This window comes from Triticum urartu, chromosome 4A (assembly GCF_056163025.1).
Source record: "Triticum urartu cultivar PI428250 chromosome 4A, HENAU_Tu73, whole genome shotgun sequence".
Taxonomy (NCBI): Eukaryota; Viridiplantae; Streptophyta; class Magnoliopsida; order Poales; family Poaceae; genus Triticum; species Triticum urartu.
The window spans coordinates 473,049,270-473,073,493 of record NC_141876.1 but is presented as its reverse complement, the minus strand read 5'-3'; the positions used below and the strand labels follow the sequence as shown (position 1 = coordinate 473,073,493).

The 24,224-nt window shown below is 50.8% G+C and overlaps 2 protein-coding genes across 2 annotated transcripts; both read right to left on the bottom strand.

The window, feature by feature from the left end:
- Window positions 1-20,514: 20,514 nt before the first annotated feature.
- On the bottom strand, window positions 20,515-21,006 carry LOC147976210 (uncharacterized; the record flags this gene model as incomplete). The annotated part of the gene is made up of 1 exon (XM_087520777.1): window positions 20,515-21,006. A coding segment is annotated over one exon (492 nt), but the record flags the coding sequence as incomplete, so codon positions are not given.
- Window positions 21,007-22,352: 1,346 nt separating this feature from the next.
- LOC147976209 (uncharacterized) lies at window positions 22,353-23,300 on the bottom strand. Its single transcript, XM_087520776.1, has 4 exons — window positions 23,076-23,300; window positions 22,606-22,982; window positions 22,413-22,517; window positions 22,353-22,371 (listed from the first exon to the last, which is right to left on the bottom strand). Exons 1-4 carry the CDS (start codon window positions 23,298-23,300, stop codon window positions 22,353-22,355), a joined length of 726 nt encoding a protein of 241 aa, XP_087376902.1.
- Window positions 23,301-24,224: the final 924 nt, after the last annotated feature.

Sequence of the window (24,224 nt, the reverse complement as noted above, 5' to 3'; positions counted from 1 at the left end):
AAACCTGATGATTATTTTAGATGTTCCGTCGTTCGTGTGGCGACGCTGGATTCGGGCAGGTTTGGCAGCGCCCTTTTCTCTCGTACATACGCGCGAGCCCTGAAAACGACAGCCAGCGCACCCGTCCGTGTTCGTTGGGCGTTGCTTTCCCTTGTGGAAGCGCGAACCAACGGGGAGAGACCTGGTCCGTCCATTCTGAGATGCGCCGATGCCGAGGGCCCACGTGGGCAAAAGGTCCCGGTGAAGCCCCCGCAGCTGGATACTGCTGGTCCGCTGGATGTTCGTGGCATGGACGGTGGTGGATGGACATGTGTAGCCTCGGCGGAACCTTGGAAATGAAAGCGGTTGCACAATGATGGATGCATCATGGAGTGTATCATATGCGTGCACGTTGGATGCTGGGTTGAACCAATATTTTCTTTCTTCTCCTAGACAAGGCATCTTGATAGGTAATTTTGATGTAATATGATGGTGTATGGCGGCCACTCTTCTAAGCTAACACACCATCCTCGGATCGGATAGGCACATGAACCGAACCCATGTGTATATGTATGCATATATATGTACTGGTAGTGGGAGTTGAAAAATAGGAATTCTTCTTTTGTTTAGAGCATCTCCAACAGCCGCCCAACACGCGGCGCGCTAAAAAGTGCTTTGCAGCGCGCCCATCGTCTGAAAAAGCACGGCGGGCAGCGCTGGTTCCAGCAGCCGCGCTAAAATTTAGCGCGCGCTGATGAAGCTAATCTCCCTTAACGGAAGAAATAGAAGCTTGAGAAGGAATACCACCAAAAACCTAGTTCGGAGGATAGGGGCATGGACCTGTCCTAAGTACCCTACCCAAGGACATCCCTAGAAGAAGTCACCTTTCAATCGACTTGGAGGTATCCCACTCGACAGATTCAAAACACTCGACCATGAAGCAATCACTCGACCAAATTCCAACCACTCGACTGCCAGGAGATCTAAAGTCACCCTGCACGCAAACGGTCGGTCATTAAGTAGCTTTTATGGTCATCATAGCACTTTATTAGGGGCGTTACCAGTAACCCCCAGTCTTAATGTACTTTAAACCTTGCATTACTGAGGGCTGGAGGGGCCTGGCGAACTCTATATAAGCCACCCCCCTCCTCAGTATCAAGGGTTGTCACCCCTGTTATTCATACACACATAATTCAGTCGACCGCCTCCGGGCACCGAGACGTAGGGCTGTTACTTCCTCCGAGAAGGGCCTGAACTCGTAATCCTCGTGTGCTTACAACTCCTCCATAGCTAAGATCTAGCCTCTCCATACATACCCCACTACATCACTGTCAGAGTTAGAACCACGACAGGTGGCGCCCACCGTGGGGCTAGGAGTCTTAGCGCCTGGTTTGAGAAGTTGTGATTTTTTCCGATCTTCTTGATCATGGTTTCGAGCGGAGTTTTGGTGGAGGGCCGCGAGATCCGTCTCGGCACGCTCACGTTCATCGCCGACGACTCCGCTTGGCTTCAGGAGGCTCCACTCGACGTCGACGCGCTCCCCGTCCGCGGGGCGACGCACTTTCGCGCATGCGTCCGTGGTGTCCTCCTGCGGCAGCCGTCGACCCAGTATCGGTCGGCTCCCGTGGCATCTCCCCGCCCCGTTCCTCCCCAGCGCAAGCGCTCCGGTCGGTCGAGGCTTCAGAGGTGGGTGAGGCATGCAGTGGCCCGCCAGTCGGCCACCCCACAAGTCGCGACAATCGAGCCCGACGAATCCCTCTACGGCCTGTTCGACCTGTCGACTGGCTCCGCAGAGACCGCATCCGAATGCGACAGCAATGACCCAGCTGCAGAGGTTCTGGTGATCGATGGGCCACACAGTCCTCCCGGTTTCCCCCGCGCGGATGGGGGCGACCCGTCGCGTCCTCACGAGGAGTATCTCCCCGAGCCTCTCACGTCGTTGCAGCGGGAGGAACTTCGCCGCCGGAACATGGATGCACTCCACATTCCTATCGTTGGAGAAACCCCCGAGGCCCGAGCCTTGGAGGACGCGCGCTTGGCTAACTTGGCCGAGCGCACTCGACTGGAGAATCTCCAGCGAATACTCAATGGGCGAGCGCGTCAACGGGCTCTAGAATCCAGCCGACGTCAACTCTTTCCGCCCCCGCAGGTATATCATACTCCAGTTCAGAATTTGGCGGCTGCGGCCCGTATAGCAGAGTCGATTCAGCCCTCCCAGTTAGAGGCTGGCAGAGGCTTGTTGCAAATCAGAGCGTTGCTCCGGGCAGCGGGAGACCAGAATTCCGTTGTTTCTCAGTCGCGGAACAGGATCCACAGTCGATCCGTTGCAGCGGATACAGTCCAGTCGGCTCAAAATGAACGAATACAGTCCAGCGGATACAGTCCAGCGGATATAGTCTTCACATCCGAACAAAATGAACGAATGCATTCCTCTTGAAATGGTCACATATCCATAAATTGAGAAGCCACGTAGAATTCAGGTAGAGAAATAAATCAACAAGGTACGGATCAAGAATAATCGGTAAGAAATCCCAATCTCAAACCAATATCCGTGGAAGAAGAACTAGAGCTACGAGAATTCCCACATATGAAACTCCCGAACCTTTCCGGTTATGCAATCAGGTGTTGGGGATACAGGGAAAGCATAATATCTCACCCAATTCTAGCAAATCCTACATCCAGCTGTATCCATCCTTCAACACATAACCTAGAAAAACTTCGGAAACCATCTATCTCAACCTTCGAAAAGTATCCGTTATACAAGTTATGGCGATACTCCCGAACTCCCCCCCCAGTACTGGGTGGCGTCGAGGTTATCTCACCAACGAATTGCATAAAAGAGATTTTCGATGTCGGCGTACTAAACTCAGGTATTCCAGAACTGCAATGATAAAATTATGACGACAACACCTCAGAGCTCAACTCCTCGGGACACTTCCACAAAACCCCTGACAGGAGGCACCAAGACAATGTTCTCATTATAAAACCATCGGAACGATTCCAAGATACCCGCTTGATCCTAAATTTTTTTTGTGAAATTTGAGAAGAGAAGAGTCAAAACTCTACGTCAGGATGCCTTACCAGAGCGATGAGGAGACTGGGAAGTAAAAAAGAATTCCTAACTCTCCGATATATAATTCCTAAATGACTCAAAACATTTTTCTAGACACAACTCGACCGCTAAAAACGATCAAGCAATGGGGCTCCTAAGGTCGGGGAAGGCTCTGATTACCAACTTGTAACACCCTCGATGCGACTATAGCTCCCACGTGTCGAGGCACGACTTAGAGACATAATCGCATTGAAGGCATATGTCGCAAGTAAGGTAATCTTTACACATCCCATGTAATATAATAATAAAGGGGAGATAACATAGTTGGCTTACACTCGCCACGTCAATCAAGATACATAAATAACATTACATCATCCAAACACTCATGGCCCGACTACGGCGCCAAAATAAAAGATAACCCAACATGCGACACGGTCCCGATCACCCCCAACTGGGCACCACTACTGATCATCAGGAAAGGAAACATAATAACGTTGAGAGTCCTCGTCGAACTCCCACTTGAGCTCGAGCGCGTCACCTGGAGCGGAATCATCAGGCCCTGCATCTGGTGTGATAGTAAACTGTGAGCCACAGGGACTCAGCAACCTCGCACCCTCGCGATCAAGACTATTTAAGCTTATAGGTAAGGCAAGGTAAATATAAGTGGAGCTGCAGCAAGCGACTAGCATATATGGTGGCTATCCTGTTCGCAAAAGAGAGCGAGAAGAGGAGGCAAAGCGCGAGCGAGAAATCTAGAAAACAACCTGCGCAAGCATTACTCCAACACCGTGTCCACTTCCCGGACTCCGCCGAGAAGAGGCCATCACGGTAACACACTCAGTTGATTCATTTTAGTTAAGTTAAGGTTCAAGTTATCTACAACCGGACATTAACAAATTCCCATCTGCCCATAACCGCGGGCGCGGCTTTCGAAAGTTCAAATCCCTGCAGGGGAGTCCCAACTTAGCCCATGACAAGCTCTCACGGTCAACGAAGGAATAGACCTCCTCCCAAGACGTTCCGATCAGACTCGGTATCTCGGTTCTTCAAGACACTTCGACAGGTTAAAACAAGACCAGCAACACCGCCCGAATGTGCCGACAAATCCCGATAGGAGCTGCACATATCTCGTTCTCAGGGCACACTCAGATGAGCCAGACGTCGGGTAGGCCAGCCCAGAGTTGCCCCTGGTAGCCCCGGACATCGCTCGGTTGGACCAACACTCAGAGGAGCACTAGCCTGGGGGGGGCTAAATAAGATGACCCTCGGGCTCCGGAAACCCAAGGGAAAAGAGGCTAGGTGGCAAATGGTAAGACCAAGGTTGGGCATTGCTGGAAAAGCTTTAATCAAGGCGAACTATCAAGGGGTTCCCATTATAATCCAACCGCATAAGGAACGCAAAATCCAGGAACATAACACCGATATGACGGAAACTAGGGCGGGAAGAGTGGAACAAAACACTAGGCGAGAGGCCAAGCCTTCCACCCTTTACCAAGTATATAGATGCATTAAAATAACAAGATAATATAATGATATCCCAACAAGTAAATAAATGTTCCAACAAGGAACGACCTCCAATCTTCACCTGCAACTAGCAACGCTATAAGAGGGGCTGAGCAAAGCGGTAACATAGCCAATCAACGGTTAGCTAGGACATGGTGGGTTAGAGGTTTGACATGGCAATTTGGGAGGCTTGAAAGCAAGTGGTAGGCATCGTAGCATTGGCATAGCAAAAGAGCGAGCAATCTAGCATAGCAAAGATAGTAGTGATTTCGAGGGTATGATCATCTTGCCTGCAAAGTTGTCAGAGTTGACTGGATCCTCGAAAGCAAACTCAACGGGCTCCTCGTTAGCGAACTCGTCTCCCGGCTCTACCCAAACAATACAAATAAGCAACAAGGACACAATCAACCACGTGCAAGGATCAACCAATATGATGCAAACATGGTATGCAATGCGGGATGCATATGCAAGATGTGACAGGAAAAGCAAGATCCTGGCCTCAACTTGGAAATCCAAGTGTGCCACTGGAAATATGAGATGAAATCGCTTGAAAACGATATAAAGATCACCGGAATCGGAGTTACGGTTAGGAAATGGCAAGCGATACAAATATGACACCGGTCTGCGATTTATAGCAAGTGGTCATCTAAATGCAATGAGATGAACATGACACAACACCCAAACATGACAACAAAATACATGGCAGGGATGCACTCAAGATGCTTAACAAAAGTCTAGCACTGAGCTACGGCCAAATCATCCATTAACAGGTTCAAACAAGCATGACAAAAATGCGTATGGCAAACAGATCTCAGACTTAGTGAAATTAACACTTGTCTGGAATTTCAGATCAGGTAGCTCTCTTCGGAGCAACAAAACTACATGTTACAGGACCTGAACATGGCAAAGTAAAGCATGGCATGGAGCTACTCAAAGAGCTTAACAAAAGTCCCTTAGTGACCTTGAGCCAAAAGGGATCAGAAAATACAATTGCAAGCATGTGAACATGGCAAAAACATAATCAGATCACAGACTTAGTGAAGACTGGAGCATGCTGAAACAGATATCAAGTAGGCATGTTTACGAGCTCGATGCACTCACTACGGAGCAAGTCATGACAAGCTAAGCATACACCCATCAAGAACACACAAAATGCAAGCTAGACATGGCAAGAACAATAGCATAGCATGCACGGATCAACTACAACATCATCGGCAAAATTGCAAACACGTTGACAATCTGCCCAGATTCATAAAGTAGCAAAAGTAGAGCTCGATTGACTCAAGCTAGGGTGCTCCATAATTGCAAATAAAGACATGGATGGATAGAGAACTACAAGATTAACAAAACATCCTTACTAATCATCCTCAAAAGAGGCACGGATCGCTAGGAAAGAACATGAACATATGGCCATATGAAATAAACAGATCAAGGACTTAGTGGAATTGCTAAGTCCCTGAAATCAGCACTACCAAGTGCCTCACTTCGCAAGCTTGCACTAGTCACCACACACATCACAAAAATACATGGGTTGCACCTCTGGAAAGATGGCAAAACTCTTAACAAAACATATGTAGAGCTCATGGGCATATCATGCACACAATAATCATGGCAAAAAAAGACAAATATGCAAATGGAGTAGCAGATCTGACAAATATCTCAAGTAGCCCTCTTCTAATAGCATTTCGGGCATCAAGATGAGCTCAAATGAAAATGATGCAATGGAATGAAATGATGTACTCTCTGAGATGAACAATTTGATATGCTATATGCCCAAATCGGAGCTACGGATGCAAAGTTATAGCACGATGAACAGGAGCATATGAGCTAGGGTTAGGGATAAAAAGTCAACCCGAGATCCAGATCTGGATCGGGTGGTTACTATAGCAGCACGGGGATCGAGGTTCGCCGGCCGGAGTTCGTCGGGGAGGAAGGCCGGCGGCTTGCCGGAGAGCTCGGGAAGGCGGCGGAGAGGCGGGAGGAGGAAGGCCGGGGCGGCGGCGGCGGCGGGCGTCGCCGGCCGCGGCGTCGGCGGCGAGTGGCGGGGCGGCGGTCGCCGGCCGGTGCGGCGAGGCCGGCAATGGCGCGCGGCGGCGCCGGCCACCGGGCGCGGGGACGGAGGAGGCGCGAGGTGCGGGGCGGCTCGGGCCCGATCCGGCCCGGGGCGGGCTCCCCGTGGGCTGAGCGGGCCGCAGCGGCGGTGGGTGGCGGCGTGCCACTTGGCGGATCCCGGTTGGGCGGCGGTGGCGGCGGACGTTGTCCGGCGTCGGCGGACACGTCCGGCGCGCGGAGAGAAGCGGGGCTAGGGTTTGGGGACGAAGGAGATCCGGATTTCGGGGAAGGGTCTATAAATAGGCATAGAGGGAGCTAGGAGAGTCCAAATGAGGTGCGGTTTTCGGCCACGCGATTGTGATCGAACGCTCTAGATGATGGAGAGGGCTTAGGTGGGTTTTGGGCCAAATTGGAGGGGTGTTGGGCTGCAACACACACGAGGCCTTTTCGGTCCCTCGGTTAACCGTTGGAGTATCAAACGAAGTTCAAATGGTGCGAAACTTGACAGGCGGTCTACCAGTAGTAAACCAAGGCCGCATGGCAAGTCTCGGTCCAATCCGGAAATGTTTAATCCCCACACACGAAAGAAAGGTAGAATTGACCACCGGAGGAGAACGAAGCGCCGGAATGCAAAACGGACAACGGGGAAAATGCTCGGATGCATGAGACGAACACGTATGCAAATGCAATGCACATGATGACATGATATGAGATGCATGACAACGGCAACAACACACGGAGACAAAAACCCGAACCTGAGAAAATAAAATAAGTTAACGCCGGAAACGGCAAGAGTTGGAGTACAAATTGGGAAAATCATATCCGGGGTGTTACAACACTCCACCACTACGAAAGGATCTCGTCCCGAGATCTAGGACTGAAAGAACGCCGGGTACTCAGAACGGAGGTGATCCTCGCATTCCCAGGTAGCTTCACGGTCGGAATGATGTGACCACTTGACTTTGAGGAACTTGATCGACTTGTTGCGAGTCTTGCATTCAGTCTCTTCAAGGATAGCAACTGGGTGCTCACGATAGGAAAGATCTTCTTGGAGCTCAATGTCCTCGAAGTTGACGGTGCGGTCAAGAGTCTTGAAGCACTTTCGGAGCTGAGAGACATGGAACACATCATGAACATTTGCAAAGTTTGAAGGAAGCTCGAGTTGATAGGCGAGATCGCCTCTCTTGCTGACAATCTTGAAAGGTCCCACGTATCTAGGGGCAAGCTTCCCTTTGATACCGAAGCGACGAGTACCTTTCATAGGAGAAACGCGGAGGTAAACATGATCTCCGATCTCGAAAGCCAAATCACGGTGCTTACTATCATAGTAGCTCTTCTGGCGGGTTGGGCTGCTTTGAGGTTATCACGAATGACTTTGCACATTTCCTCTGCCTCTGTGATTAAGTCATTACCCAAAAGCTGACGTTCACCGGTTTTAGACCAGTTGAGAGGGGTACGGCACTTCCTGCCATACAAAATTTCAAATGGGGCCTTGCCCGAACTTGCTTGAAAACTGTTGTTGTAGGAGAATTCAGCATAAGGAAGACAATCCTCCCACTTCATGCCGAAGGAGATCACACAAGCCCTGAGCATATCTTCAAGAATTTGATTGACACGCTCGACTTGACCGCTAGTTTGAGGATGGAAAGCTGTGCTGAAGTGGATGTTGGTGCCCATGGCCTTCTGAAAAGAATCCCAAAACTTGGAGGTAAAGATGCTGCCACGGTCTGAAGAGATCACTTGTGGAATACCGTGCAGAGAGACAATTCGAGAGGTATAGAGTTCCGCCAATTGAGCTGCAGTGATCGACTCTTTGATAGGCAGAAAGTGGGCCACTTTGGTGAGTTTGTCGATGACAACGAATATAGCATCATTGCCATGCTTGGACTTTGGAAACCCAATCACGAAGTCCATTTCAATGTGGTCAAACTTCCATTCTGGAATGGCAAGAGGTTGGAGGATACCAGCTGGCCTTTGGTGTTCTGCCTTCACTCTTCTGCAGACATCACATTCATTCACGAATTGAGCAATCTCGCGCTTCATTCGAGTCCACCAATAAGCCTGCTTGAGGTCCTGATACATCTTCGTACTCCCAGGGTGGATGGAGAGGAGAGAATTGTGAGCCTCATTCATGATCACTTTACGAAGGTCATCTTTGAGCACAACAATACGATCCTCGAAGAAGAGAGTATCCTTGTCATCAAGGCGGTAGCACTTGTACTTGGGTTGACTCTTGGCAATCCCAATCTTCACCTTTTTCACCGTAGCATCAAGAAGCTGGGCTTGGCGAATATGGTCTTCTAAGGTAGGAGAGACTTGAAGGTTGGCGAGGAAACCTTAAGGAACAACTTGCAGATTAAGTTTGCGGAAAGCTTCACAAAGCTCGGGTTGATAAGGCTTGAGAATCAGACTGTTGCAATAAGCCTTCCTGCTCAATGCGTCAGCAATCACATTGGCCTTGCCTGGAGTATACTCGATACTCGGATTATACTCTTGAATCATTTCGACCCATCGAGTTTGCCTGAGGTTGAGATTAGGCTGAGTGAAGATGTACTTGAGACTCTTGTGATCAGTGAAAATGTCCACTTTTCTTCCCAATAGAGATGTCTCCAAGTCAAAAGAGCATGCACAACTGCCGCCAACTCGAGATCATGAGTGGGGTAGTTCTTCTCATTGGGCTTCAACTGGCGAGAGGTATAAGCAACAACTTTCTTCTCTTGCATCAACACTGCGCCAAGACCTTGAAGAGAGGCATCACAAAAGACCTCGTACGGTTTGGATTCATCAGGCGGAGTCAGAACTGGAGCAGTGATCAATTTCTCTTTCAAAGCATTGAAAGCAATGTCACACTCCGGAGACCAAACGTACTTGACGTGCTTCTGGAGAAGATTTGAGAGAGGCTTCGCGATCTTAGAAAAGTTTTCAACGAATCTTTGACAGTAGCTTGCGAGACCGAGGAAGCTACGGAGTTGCTTCACGTTCTGAGGAGGTTCCCAATTCACAATTGCAGACACCTTCTCAGGATTCACGGCAATGCCCTTGGCAGAGATGATATGACCAAGATAAAGAACCTCATCGAGCCAAAATTCACACTTGGAGAACTTGGTGTAGAACTGATGTTCTCTGAGCTTATCCAGAACCAAACGCAAGTGCTTGGCATGATCTTCCTTGTTCTTCGAGAAAACCAGAGGCAGGAGGCGGAAGGACGGGGCGGCGGCGGCGGCGGGCGTCGCCGGCCGCGGCGAGGAGCTGCGGGGCGGCGAGGCCGGCAATGGCGCGCGGCGGCGCCGGCCACTGGGCGCGGGGACGGAGGAGGCGCGAGGTGCGGGGCGGCTCGGGCCCGATCCGGCCCGGGGCGGGCTCCCCGTGGGCCGAGCGGGCCGCGGCGGCGGTGGGTGGCGACGTGCCACTTGGCGGATCCCGGTTGGGCGGCAGTGGCGGCGGATGTTGTCCGGCGGCGGCGGACACGTCCGGCGCGTGGAGAGAAGCGGGGCTAGGGTTTGGGGACGAAGGAGATCCGGATTTCGGGGAAGGGTCTATAAATAGGCATAGAGGGAGCTAGGAGAGTCCAAATGAGGTGCGGTTTTCGACCACGCGATTGTGATCGAACGCTCTAGATGATGGAGAGGGCTTAGGTGGGTTTTGGGCCAAATTGGAGGGGTGTTGGGCTGCAACACACACGAGGCCTTTTCGGTCCCTCGGTTAACCGTTGGAGTATCAAACGAAGTCCAAATGGTGTAAAACTTGACACGCGGTCTACCGGTAGTAAACCAAGACCGCATGGCAAGTCTCGGTCCAATCCGGAAATGTTTAATCCCCACACACAAAAGAAAGGTAGAATTGACCACCGGAGGAGAACGAAGCGCCGGAATGCAAAACGGACAACGAGGAAAATGCTCGAATGCATGAGACGAACACGTATGCAAATGCAATGCACATGATGACATGATATGAGATGCATGACAACGGCAACAACACACGGAGACAAAAAACCGAACCCGAGAAAATAAAATAAGTTAACGCCGGAAACGGCAAGAGTTGGAGTACAAATTGGGAAAATCATATCCGGGGTGTTACATCGACCCCAGGGAACCAGGCTTTGATGCGAGATCCATTCTCGTTCAAGGTTTGGTCGACAGGAATAGAGCTCACCGAGAAGGCCACGACAGAGATGCGCCTACCAGTAGCAGAGTGCATGTTTCAGGACCGGAGTGTTTCAGTCGAGCCATCAGAGCCGCTGTAATTCCTCCCAACTCCAGGTTGGCAACTGGAGTTAGTAAGTTCACCGGTGAGTCCAAGCCCGATACTTGGCTCGAAGATTACCGAGTGGCTGTCCAGATTGGCGGTGGGAACGATGAGGTAGCCATGAAGCACCTGCCTCTCATGTTAGAAAGCTCGGCCAGAGCGTGGCTGAATCAGTTAGCACCCAGCAGCATTTACACTTGGGAGGATCTCTCCCGAGTGTTTGTCACCACATTTGAAGGAACATGCAAGCGACCTGCAGGCCTTACGAAATTGCGGTCTTGCGTGCAGAAACCGAATGAAACTCTGAGGGATTACATCCAGAGGTGGATCACATTGCATCACACAGTTGAAAATGTACCAGATCATCAAGCAGTTTGTGCCTTTAAAGAAGGCGTTAAGTACAGAGAATTGAATCTGAAGTTCGGTCGAACCGGAGAGATGTCTCTGAATCGGATGATGGAGATTGCCACCAAATACGCTAATGGTGAAGATGAGGATCGACTCTGGAGTGGCAAGCATAAAGCTATCGCCTAGGAAACCGGAGGAAATTCCAGTCGGAAACAGAAGCGGAAAGCTGAGCCAGCCGCTCCTGGGGAGGCCCTGGTCGTAACCCAGGGAAAATTTAAGGGAAAACCCAAAGGACCTTGGAACCCCAAGAAAGTTAAAGACCAAGATGGAAATGATGTTTTGGATCTACCGTGTCACATCCACACCAAGAAAGATGAAGAGGGTAAACTCATTTACCCAAAGCATACCACTCGACAGTGTCAGCTTCTGATCCAGTAGTTTCAGGGCAAGCAGTCCAAAGATAAGGAAAAGGAGTCGAACAAAGTTAAGGACAAGGAAGATAGTGACGATGGGTACCCCCAGGTCAATTCCACCCTGATGATTTTTGCTGATGTTGAGAGCAAAAGTCGACTGAAGGTTATTAACCGTGAGGTAAATATGGTTGCTCCGGCAACACCCAATTATCTGAAGTGGTCCCAGACTGCCATCACATTCGACCAGTCTGATCACCCTACGCACATTGCCACCCCTGGGAGGCAAGCTCTGGTGGTCGACCCAGTTGTCGAACGCACTCGACTGACCAAAGTCCTGATGGATGGAGGCATCGGTTTAAACATACTGTATGCAGAAACATTGAAAGGGATGGGCATTCCGATGTCCAGGCTCAGCACCAGTAACATGAGTTTCCATGGAGTCATTCCTGGGAAGAAAGCCGAGTCACTCGGCCAAATTGCTCTTGATGTGGTTTTCAGTGATTCCAAGAATTACCGCAAGGAAAAGTTGACATTCGAAGTTGTGGATTTCCAAAGTGCTTATCACGCTATTTTGGGCAGGCCAGCTTATGCACGCTTCATGGCTCGACCATGTTATGTGTATCTCAAATTGAAGATGCCTAGTCCCAAAGGTGTGATCACTGTTACAGGCAATCGGAAGAAAGCAGAAGAGTGTTTTCAGAAAGGCTCAAAGATTGCTGACACTCAGATGGCGGTGGTCGAGCTGCAAGAGTATCAGAAGACTGCAGATCCGAGTGAGTTGCTACGAGCTAAGAAGCCTGCTTCAGAATCAGCTTTTCAGTCGTCCGGTGAAACGAAGGCAGTTCACATTCACCCGACCGATCCAAACGCTGCTCCGACTCACATCTCAACGACGGTCGACTCCAAATAGGAAGAAGCGCTCATCCAGTTCCTCCGTGAGAACTGGGACATCTTCGCATGGAAGCCTGCTGACATGCCTGGAGTTCCCAGGGGGCTGGCTGAGCACCGTCTACGAGTCGACCCAAAATTTAAACCTGTGAAAGAACATCTTCGACGGTCCGCCGTCCAGAAGAGGAAGGCCATTGGCGAGGAGGTGGCTCGGCTCTTAGCAGCGGAGTTCATCCAAGAAATTTACCACTCCGAGTGGCTCGCCAATGTTGTCATGGTCCCCAAGAAGGGCAAGTCACTTCGCATGTGCATTGATTTCAAGCATATCAATCGGGCCTACCCGAAAGATCATTTTCCTCTCCCCCGCATCGACCAGATAGTCGACTCGACTGCGGGATGTGAGCGTTTGTCTTTCCTAGATGCCTATTCCGGGTACCATCAGATCCGTCTGTACGGGCCCGACGAGATCAAAACAGCTTTCATCACTCCATTCGGGTGCTTCTGTTATGTCACCATGCCGTTCGGCCTCAAGAATGCCGGAGCCACGTTCATGAGGATGATTCAGAAGTGTTTGCTCACTCAAATCAGTCGGAATGTGGAGGCATACATGGATGATATTATGGTCAAGTCACGGAAGGGTTCCGACCTGCTGACTGACCTTGCTGAAACCTTTGCCAACCTCAGGAGGTATGATATCAAGCTCAATCCGTCAAAGTGCACGTTCGGAGTTCCAGGTGGGAAGTTACTCGGTTTTCTCGTTTCCGAACGGGGAATCGACGTCAATCCTGAAAATTTTGGTACTATACTCCGGATGAAACGTCCTGTGCATGTGCATGATGTCCAGAAGCTTACAGGATGCTTGGCCGCTTTAAGTCGATTCATCTCTCGCCTCGGTGAAAAGGCATTGCCTCTTTACCGACTGATGAAGAAGTCCGACAAGTTCGAGTGGACTCCAGCAGGTGGACAGACGCCCTCATAGTGTTGGGCGGAGAATTCCAGTCGACCCCAGGGAACCAGGCTTTGATGCGAGATCCATTCTCGTTCAAGGTTTGGTCGACAGGAATAGAGCTCACCGAGAAGGCCATGACAGAGATGCGCCTACCAGTAGCAGAGTACATGTTTCAGGGCCGGAGTGTTTCAGTCGAGCCATCAAAGCCGCTGTAATTCCTCCCAACTTCAGGTTGGCGACTGGAGTTAGTAAGTTCACCGGTGAGTCCAAGCCCGATACTTGGCTCGAAGATTACCGAGTGGCTGTCCAGATTGGCGGTGGGAACGATGAGGTAGCCATGAAGCACCTGCCTCTCATGTTAGAAGGCTCGGCCAGAGCGTGGCTAAATCAGTTAGCACCCAGCAGCATTTACACTTGGGAGGATCTCTCCCGAGTGTTTGTCACCACATTTGAAGGAACATGCAAGCGACCTGCAGGCCTTACGGTATTGCGGTCTTGCGTGCAGAAACCGAATGAAACTCTGAGGGATTACATCCAGAGGTGGATCACATTGCATCACACAGTTGAAAATGTACCAGATCATCAAGCAGTTTGTGCCTTTAAAGAAGGCGTTAAGTACAGAGAATTGAATCTGAAGTTCGGTCGAACCGCAGAGATGTCTCTGAATCGGATGATGGAGATTGCCACCAAATACGCTAATGGTGAAGATGAGGATCGACTCCGGAGTGGCAAGCATAAAGCAGTCGCCCAGGAAACCGGAGGAAATTCCAGTCGGAAACAGAAGCGGAAAGCCGAGCCAGCCGCTCCTGGGGAGGCCCTGGCTGTAACCTAGGGAAAATTTAAGGGAAAACCCAAAGGACCTTGGAACCCCAAGAAAGTTAAAGACCAAGATGGAAATGACGTTTTGGATCTACCGTGTCACATCCACACCAAGAAAGATGAAGAGGGTAAACTCATTTACCCAAAGCATACCACTCAACAGTGTCGGCTTCTGATCCAGCAGTTTCAGGGCAAGCAGTCCAAAGATAAGGAAAAGGAGTCGGACAAAGTTGAGGACAAGGAAGATAGTGACGATGGGTACCCCCAGGTCAATTCCACCCTGATGATTTTTGCTGATGTTGAGAGCAAAAGTCGACTGAAGGTTATTAACCGTGAGGTAAATATGGTTGCTCCGGCAACACCCAATTATCTGAAGTGGTCCTAGACTGCCATCACATTCGACCAGTCTGATCACCCTACGCACATTGCCACCCTTGGGAGGCAAGCTCTGGTGGTCGACCCAGTTGTCGAAGGCACTCGACTGACCAAAGTCCTGATGGATGGAGGCAGCGGTTTGAACATACTGTACGCAGAAACATTGAAAGGGATGGGCATTCCGATGTCCAGGCTCAGCACCAGTAACATGAGTTTCCATGGATTCATTCCTGGGAAGAAAGCCGAGTCACTCGGCCAAATTGCTCTTGATGTGGTTTTCGGTGATTCCAAGAATTACCGCAAGGAAAAGTTGACATTCGAAGTTGTGGATTTCCAAAGTGCTTATCACGCTATTTTGGGCAGGCTAGCTTATGCACGCTTCATGGCTCGACCATGTTACGTGTATCTCAAATTGAAGATGCCTGGTCCCAAAGGTGTGACCACTGTTACAGGCAATCGGAATAAAGCAGAAGAGTGTTTTCAGAAAGGCTCAAAGATTGCTGACGCTCAGATGGCGGTGGTCGAGCTGCAAGAGTATCAGAAGACTGCAGATCCGAGTGAGTTGCTACGAGCTAAGAAGCCTGCTTCCGAATCAGCTTTTCAGTCATCCGGTGAAATGAAGGCAGTTCACATTCACCCGACCGATCCAAACGCTGCTCCGACTCACATCTCAACGACGGTCGACTCCAAATAGGAAGAAGCGCTCATCCAGTTCCTCCGTGAGAACTGGGACATCTTCGCATGGAAGCCTGCTGACATGCCTGGAGTTCCCAGGGGGCTGGCTGAGCACCGTCTACGAGTCAACCCAAAATTTAAACCTGTGAAAGAACATCTTCGACGGTCCGCCGTCCAGAAGAGGAAGGCCATTGGCGAGGAGGTGGCTCGGCTCTTAGCAGCGGAGTTCATCCGAGAAATTTACCACTCCGAGTGGCTCGCCAATGTTGTCATGGTCCCCAAGAAGGACAAGTCACTTCGCATGTGCATTGATTTCCAGCGTATCAATCGGGCCTGCCCGAAAGATCATTTTCCTCTCCCCCGCATCGACCAGATAGTCGACTCGACTGCGGGATGTGAGCGTTTGTCTTTCCTAGACGCCTATTCCGGGTACCATCAGATCCGTCTGTACGGGCCCGACGAGATCAAAACAGCTTTCATCACTCCATTCGGGTGCTTCTGTTATGTCACCATGCTGTTCGGCCTCAAGAATGCCGGAGCCACGGTCATGAGGATGATTCAGAAGTGTTTGCTCACTCAAATCAGTCGGAATGTGGAGGCATACATGGATGATATTGTGGTCAAGTCACGGAAGGGTTCCGACCTGCTGACTGACCTTGCTGAAACCTTTGCCAACCTCAGGAGGTATGATATCAAGCTCAATCCGTCAAAGTGCACGTTCGGAGTTCCAGGTGGGAAGTTACTCGGTTTTCTCGTTTCCGAACAGGGAATCGACGCCAATCCTGAAAAATTGGTACTATACTCCGGATGAAACGTCCTGTGTGTGTGCATGACGTCCAGAAGCTTACAGGATGCTTGGCCGCTTTAAGTCGATTCATCTCTCGCTTCGGTGAAAAGGCATTGCCTCTTTACCGACTGATGAAGAAGTCCGACAAGTTCGAGTGGACTCCAGAAGCTGATGCAGCATTTACAGAGCTCAAAGCTCTGCTCTCCACCCAGCCGGTGCCTGCTGCCCCAATCGGCAAGGAGCCTTTGCTGATTTACATTGCATCCACAGGACAAGTTGTCAGTACAGTACTTACGGTCGAGCGGGAAGAATAAGGAAAGGCCTTCAAAGTTCAGCGCCCAGTATATTATGTTTCTGAAGTTTTGACTCCTTCAAAGCAAAGATATCCTCATTACCAGAAGCTTGTATATGGGATTTATATGACCACGAAGAAGGTTGCACATTACTTCTCTGATCATTCCATTACAGTCGTCAGCGACGCTCCACTATCAGAGATTTTGCACAACAGAGATGCAACTGGTCGAGTGGCCAAATGGGCGATTGAACTTCTTCCCCTAGATATCAAGTTTGAGGCAAAGAAAGCTATCAAGTCCCAAGCAATTGCAGATTTCGTGGCCGAGTGGATCAAACAGCAACTTCCGACTCAATTTCACTCGGAGCACTGGACCATGTTCTTCGATGGATCTAAGATGCTGAATGGTTCCGGTGCTGGGGTAGTATTGGTTTCCCCCCGAGGAGATAAGCTCAGATATGTTCTCCAGATTCACTTCGATTCCTCCAATAACGAAGCAGAATATGAAGCACTTTTGTATGGGTTGCGCATGGCCATTTCACTCGGCGTCCGTCGCCTCATGGTCTATGGCGACTCAGATTTGGTGGTTAATCAGGTGATGAAAGAATGGGACGTCAGAAGTCCAGCTATGACTGGTTATTGCAATGCAGTGAGAAAGTTAGAGAAGAAATTCGAGGGGTTAGAGCTTCATCACATCCCCCGACTGAAAAATCAAGCGGCTGATGATTTGGCAAAGATAGGCTCCAAGAGAGAAGCCATCCCCAGCAATGTGTTTTTGGAACACATCCACTCGCCATCAGTCCAAGAAAATCCCTTTTACAAATGAAGCCCCGCAGCCAAAGAGTGCCACAGATCCGACTGAAGTTGAAATTCCGGCAGTGGTCGGCCTAATCATGGAAGTTTTGGCAATTACCCCTGACTGGACGATACCGTACATCGCGTATATCCTGAGAAAGGAACTCCCGGAGGACGAAGAAGAGGTTCGACAGATCGTCCGCCGATCCAAGGCCTTTACAGTCATAAAGGGACAGTTGTATAGAGAAAGCGCGACTGGAGTCGGTCAGAAGTGTATAACACCAGAAGAAGGTCAGATAATCCTTGATGATATCCACTCGGGGACCTGTGGTCATCATGCGTCCTCTCGGACCATTGTGGCTAAAGCATACCGAGCGGGGTTTTACTGGCCAAGAGCGAATGAAATGGCAAAAGAGATAGTCGACAAGTGTGAAGGGTGCCAGTTCTACTCCAACATGTCGCACAAGCCTGCATCAGCCCTGAAGACCATTCCACTCGTCTGGCCCTTCGCTGTTTGGGGACTGGACATGGTTGGCCCATCGAGAACAGGCAGGAGCGGTTTCACACATGTGCTTGTGGCAGTCGACAAGTTTACCAAATGGATTGAAGCTAAGCCTATCAAGAATCTTGATGCTTGCACTGCTATCAGTTTCGTCAGAGAGTTAACATTCAGATATGGAGTCCCGCATAGCATCATCACCAACAATGGGTCAAACTTTGATTCAGACAAGTTCAGAGTTTTTTGCGCCTCTCAAGGCACACGAGTCGACTACGCATTGGTCGCCCACCCCCAGTCGGATGGACAAGCAGAAAGGGCAAATGGTCTGATTCTCAAAGGACTAAAGCCTCAGCTGATGCGTGATCTCAAGCACGCAGCAGACGCTTGGGTCAACGAGCTTCCGTCGGTTCTGTGGGGATTGAGGACTACCCTGAATCGGTCGACTGGAAGAACTCCGTTCTTTCTGGTTTACGGAGCGGAAGCAGTCCTGCCGAGTGATCTACTTCACAATGCACCCCGAGTCGAGCTTTATACCGAAGATGAAGCAGAACAAGCCCGGGAAGACGTAGTCGACCTCCTGGAAGAAGAAAGAGAAATGGCTATGATCCGATCGACCATTTATCAGCAAGACTTGCGTCGATTCCATGCCAGAAATGTGAAGAGTCGAGCCTTCCAAGAAGGAGATTTGGTCCTCCGAGTGGATCAACAGAAACCACACAAGCTCGCTCCTACTTGGGAAGGTCCCTTCATCGTCACCAGAGTCCTCCACAATGGAGCGTATCACCTTTACAATGTCGATCGCCAGATTGATGAGCCGCGAGCTTGGAATGCAGAACTGCTCCGCCCCTTTCACACTTGAATTCTCACTCGGATGAGATGTAATAAGAAAAACTTATGTAGTCTATTTATCAAAGATAAGAGTGTTACAAATTTTCCTATAATTGTTGTTGCTTTTGTTTGCGTGTGAAATCCCCCAGTGGGTGGCTTATCTGCGAATCCGTTTCGCCAAAGTTTGTAAAAAAAATCCTACCGAGTGGCGAGCCAGACTCCCACTCAGAGGCTTAGCTGCAGCTCAGTGCTCGCCTAAGTGTTTAAAAATACTACCGAGTGGCGAGCCAGACTCCCACTCAGAGGCTTAGCTGCAGCCCAGTGCTCGCCTAAGTTTAAAATTCCTACCGAGTGGAGAGCAACCTCCCATTCGGAGGCTTAGCTGCAGCCCAGTGCTCGCCTAAGTGTTTAAAAATCCTGCCGAGTGGTGAGCCAGACTCCCACTCGGAGGCTTAGCTGCAGCCCAGTGCTTGCCTAAGTGTTTAAAAATCCTACCAAGTGGTGAGCCAGACTCCCACTCGGAGGCTTAGCTGCAGCCCAGTGCTCGCCTAAGTGTTTAAAAATCCTACCGAGTGGAGAGCAAACCTCCCACTCGGAGGCTTAGCTGCAGCCCAATGCTCGCCTAAGTATTTAAAAATCCTACCGAGTGGTGAGCAGACCTCCCACTCGGGGGGCTTAGCTGCAGTCCAGTACTCGCCTAAGTTTGAAAAAATCCTACCGAGTGGAGAGCAGACCTCTCACTCAGGGGCTTAGCTGCAGTCCAGTACTCGCCTAAGTTTGAAAAAATCCTACCGAGTGGAGAGCAGACCTCCCACTCGGGGGCTTAGCTGCAGTCCAGTACTCGCCTAAGTTTGAAAAAATCCTACCGAGTGGATAGCAGACCTCCCACTCGGAGGCTTAGCTGCAGCCCAGTGCTCGCCTAAGTGTTTAAAAATCCTACCGAGTGGAGAGCAAACCTCCCACTCGGAGGCTTAGCTGCAGCCCAGTGCTCGCCTAAGTGTTTAAAAATCCTACCGAGTGGTGAGCCAGACTCCCACTCGGAGGCTTAGCTGCAGCCCAGTGCTCGCCTAAGTCTTTAAAAATCCTACTGAGTGAAGAGCAAACCTCCCACTCGGAGGCTTAGCTGCAGCCCAGTGCTCGCCTAAGTGTTTAAAAATCCTACCGAGTGGTGAGCCAGACTCCCACTCGGAGGCTTAGCTGCAGCCCAGTGCTCGCCTAAGTGTTTAAAAATCCTACCGAGTGGTGAGCCAGACTCCCACTCGGAGGCTTAGCTGCAGCCCAGTGCTCGCCTAAGTGTTTAAAAATCCTACCGAGTGGAGAGCAAACCTCCCACTCGAGGCTTAGCTGCAGCCCAGTGCTCGCCTAAGTATTTAAAAATCCTACCGAGTGGTGAGCAGACCTCCCACTCGGGGGGCTTAGCTGCAGTCCAGTACTCGCCTAAGTTTGAAAAAATCCTATCGAGTGGAGAGCAGACCTCTCACTCGGGGGCTTAGCTGCAGTCCAGTACTCGCCTAAGTTTGAAAAAATCCTACCGAGTGGATAGCAGACCTCCCACTCGGGGGCTTAGCTGCAGTCCAGTACTCGCCTAAGTTTGAAAAAATCCTACCGAGTGGAGAGCAGACCTCCCACTTGGGGGCTTAGCTTCAGTCCAGTACTCGCCTAAGTTTTTAAAATCCTACCGAGTGGAGAGCAGACCTTCCACTCGGAGGCTTAGCTGCAGCCCAGTGCTCGCCTAAGTACGGAACACATCCCAATCCGCAAGGACGACGAGGTGCAAATCGACTGCTACCTTATGCTTCGTAGTTGCACCACAAATACAAAGTTATTTCGAGTGAAGAACAAGTTCCACTCGACAGATAATTTATGAAGATATTCAACGATAAATCAAGTTCAGATAAGATCCAAAGGTTCTAGACCGCAGATCAAAGTACTCGAGCCTCCAGCTCGACAGAGTTTAACGATTACAAAATCCACTCGGCATTCCGAGGCAAATTTAAAGTGAAGCATAAAAGTTTTTATTCCTCATGCGGAGGACTGGAAGGGGCGACGAACTCGTCCAAGTCGATCCCGTCTGCAATGCGAGTGGCAGCAGCAATGAAAGTCTCCATGAAGTCTTGAAAGTTGTGCTTCCTGGTATTGGCAACTTGGATGGCGGCCAACTTTTCTTCTCGCGCCTCCTTGCAGTGGACGCGGACCAGAGACAGAGCGACGTCAGCGCCACATCTAGCAAAAGATTTCTTCCATTCCGCCACTCGACCTGGGACTTCATTCAGTCGAGTCATCAGGGACTCGAGGTCATTCTGAAGCGTCGTCCTAGGCCAGAGCGACGTGTCAATCCGTGACATCGCAACCTTCAACCGAGCAAGATAGTCAACAACGCCGGCAACACGAGATTCCAGTCGGATCACATTCATAGCAGCCTCGTCCTTCACTGGAGAATTGATGGGGTCCAACTCTGTCTCCACTCGACTGGTCTCCTCTTCGAAGTTCTGGCAGAATTCTGTAAACACAATTCAAGGATAAGTCAGTGGCTCTACGCAAATTTGGTAACTGCAAGTCAGTCGGGCCGGAGTAATTACCCTCGAGCATGACGAACAGCTTCTTGGCAAGTCCACCGAGATAAGCCTCCAGATCGTTCCTCTTCCCCGCCAGTTCACTTGCCTTGTCATTCCGAGCTATATTGCCATTCTTCAGACGGCTGGCCTCTCGATTAGCCGCGTCGAGAGCAGTTTTCAGCCTGGAGTTTTCCTTTTCAAGAGTACCGACTGAAGCCAGTTTTTCTTCAGCAAGCTTCGTTTTGTTCAGGGCCTCCTTCTGCGCTTCGGCAAGGTCTTGATCCTTCTTCTTCAGAGCCTCCTCCATTTTGTCTGCGAAACAGCAAGTGAGATCAACATCGAGGACGGCCAGAAAGAAAGGACAGTCGACAAAAGCTCACCAGCCATACCTTTTGCTTCGTCCCTCGCCTTCTGCAAGTTCTCCTGAGCAAGCTTCAAGGCAAGGTTCAGCTGGATCTGTTTGTTCTCCAACTCAGTGTAGCGAGCCACAAGTTCGCAGGATTTCTGCAAAAAATCACTCGACAGACATCCAAGATAAGTTGCTTTTGAGTAACCAAGAGACAATGATGGCGTTTCTAAGACTACAGCCGAATCAAAAACATCCGACAGTAGTCTCCGGGACTACACCCAGTGGGTGCACTCAGCGTGCCCCCACTGGTTCGACCAAAAAAATCGACTGCCCGCAGCCGACCGTGTACAGTTCCATTCGACATGGCCTGACCAGACCGAGTGAAGAAGTTCAGCTAAAGCAACACAATATAAAGACTACAGTCGACTGCCAGCAGTCCACCGTAGTCTCGGGGACTACACCCAGTGGGTGCACTTAGCGTGCCCCCACTCGTCAAAAAGATTAATAGACACACCCATTGGGCATACAAATATAAAGGTCTTCGGAAAAGAGATTCTTCAGATAGCATATCCTAACAGAACAAGCGGTGAATCGACTGACCTGGACGTTGCTCTGAAGAGCTGAGCTCGCGTCATAAGCTGCTTGGCTGGCTTCCCGAACCACCTTCACTTGCTCCATCATGATCCCCGCCTGGCGTATAGCCTCTTTAGCGGCACCCACTTGGTCCTCAGGGACGTGGTGTGTGGCAAAAAGCGAAGGCGGATTTGTAGTCGACGTCGAAGGCCGGACACTCGTCAGAGGTTCAGCAAAGGTCACAGAAACCCGAGTGGTATCACCACCCTCCCGGACTGCGGCCTCAGGCGCCGGAGTAGTTTGTGGGGTCTTGCCAGCCGGCGCCCTCCTGTCCCTTCGCGCCCTCAGCGGCACTTCATCGTCATCATCAGGGAGGTCAATGACATGAGGAGGAGCTACAAGAAAAATCCAATCGACCGGAATTATAAGAAATCGCCAGTCGACTAAAAGCAGAGCATCAGTAATCATACCGGGGTTGGAGGTAACAACGTCTTCCGTCTCTTGATCATCGTCCTTGGCGGAGATCTCCGAGGTGGCAGCACTGCAAATTTCGAAAGTCAGTCAGCTTATTCAATGAGTCGACCAAGAGTCCGTCACGTTCGACAGAGGAAAACAAATTCTACTATTACCCAGAAATGGTGGGGACAGTCATCTTCATCTTGGGCAGAGCCTTGGGCGGCTTGGACGGCGTCGCGCGTGGGTGCTTGGGAGCTTTTTCTGTCGGCGCTGGAGATGAGGTCCGAGGGCGCTTCGACGACTGCCCAACAGGGACAGTCGCCTTACCACGTTCTCGCGCAGGGTCGTGTGTAAGCTTGGATCGCCGTTCCGAGTGGGGAGGTTCGACTTCTTCCTCCTCCTCTTCACTGGAGTCGTCGTCGTCATCCCCCTCTCCTTCGCCGTCAGATTCCCACTCTTCTCCCTCGTCTCCACTTTCGCCTCCACTCGCCTCTCCTTCCTCGGCCTGCTCCTGTGCTCCATTGGGTGTCGAGTACATCTCAGTAGTGGCCTAGAGGACAACAAACGAGACAAAAGTCAATCGACTGATCCAAAAAGAACAAATAAAGAAAGCAAGATCACAGTCGGAAACGCAAGGTCAGACCTTGTCCACTTCATATGTTTGGTTGAGTGGAGGAATCCTCCTGGCTCCTCGGGGGTTGTCCTTGTTCCCTGTGATACTCGACAGCCACCCTTCCAACATCTTGTCAGTGACCTCCTCTGGATGAATCCGAGTGGTGTCTTCGAGACCTGAGTATAGCCACATCGGGTGGTCACGAGCCTGAAGTGGTTGGATGCGCCTCCGAAGGAAGACTTCCAACAAGTCCATGCCAGTCACACCCTCGCGGACAAGCTGAACCACTCGACCGACCAGCACCTTGACTTGCGCCTTTTCCTCCGGCGTCACTTTCAGAGAGGCGGGTTTTTGTGCTCGATTCAGAGAAAAAGGGGGAAGCCCAGTCGACTGTCCTGGGGTCACCTGGTCTTTACAGTAAAACCAAGTCGACTGCCACCCACGGACTGACTCGGGAAAAGTGATAGACGGAAAGGAACTTTTTCCCCTCATCTGGATCGCCAGACCCCCGCACAGCTGGATCACCTGCGTCCGTTCGTCACTCGACTTGGCCTTCTTGACCGACTGAGAGCGGCAAGTGAAGATGTGCTTGAAGAGTCCCCAATGCGGGCGGCAACCCAAGAAGTTTTCACACAAGGAAATGAAAGCAGCAAGATACACAATAGAATTGGGAGTAAAGTGATGGAGCTGCGCTCCGAAGAAGTTCAAGAAGCTCCGGAAAAAAGGATGAGGAGGCAGAGAGAATCCACGATCGATATGGGTGGCGAGGAGGACGCACTCACCATCAAGAGGCTGGGGTTCGACTTCTTTCCCCGGGAGGCACGCAGATTCATGGGGAATGAATTCCCCCTTGACCAGATCATCGAGATCATCCTGCCGAATCACCGACGTCATCTAGTCGCCCTGGATCCAATCCTTGGGCAGAGCAGTCCTCGAGGAAGATCCGCCCCGAGCGGACTTCTTCCCCTTCCCCTGCACCGCCGCCTTCTTTGCACGCTCCAAAGCCGACATCTTCTCCTTCACCATCGTCGCCGTAGAAGCTCGAACAGACCTACGGCACCAAGGTGGGAGCGGAGGTGGCGGAGGATCTTGTGAAGGAAGGGGGAAAAGTGAAGGCGCACTGTTCGGGGGTCCCGAGCCGGCAGCTTATAAGAGGTCGCTTCCGAGTGGCTGACTGGT

Bases quoted from the DNA above. Each gene is read 5' to 3' on its own strand.
- LOC147976209 (XM_087520776.1), bottom strand. From the start codon at position 23,300: ATGGACTTGTTGGAAGTCTTCCTTCGGAGGCGCATCCAACCACTTCAG. The intron at 22,983-23,075 runs GTCTGACCTTGC...GTTGTCCTCTAG, and splicing joins AAACATATGAAGTGGACAAG to GCCACTACTGAGATGTACTC. The intron at 22,518-22,605 runs GTAATAGTAGAA...CGAAATTTGCAG, and splicing joins ACTGTCCCCACCATTTCTGG to TGCTGCCACCTCGGAGATCT.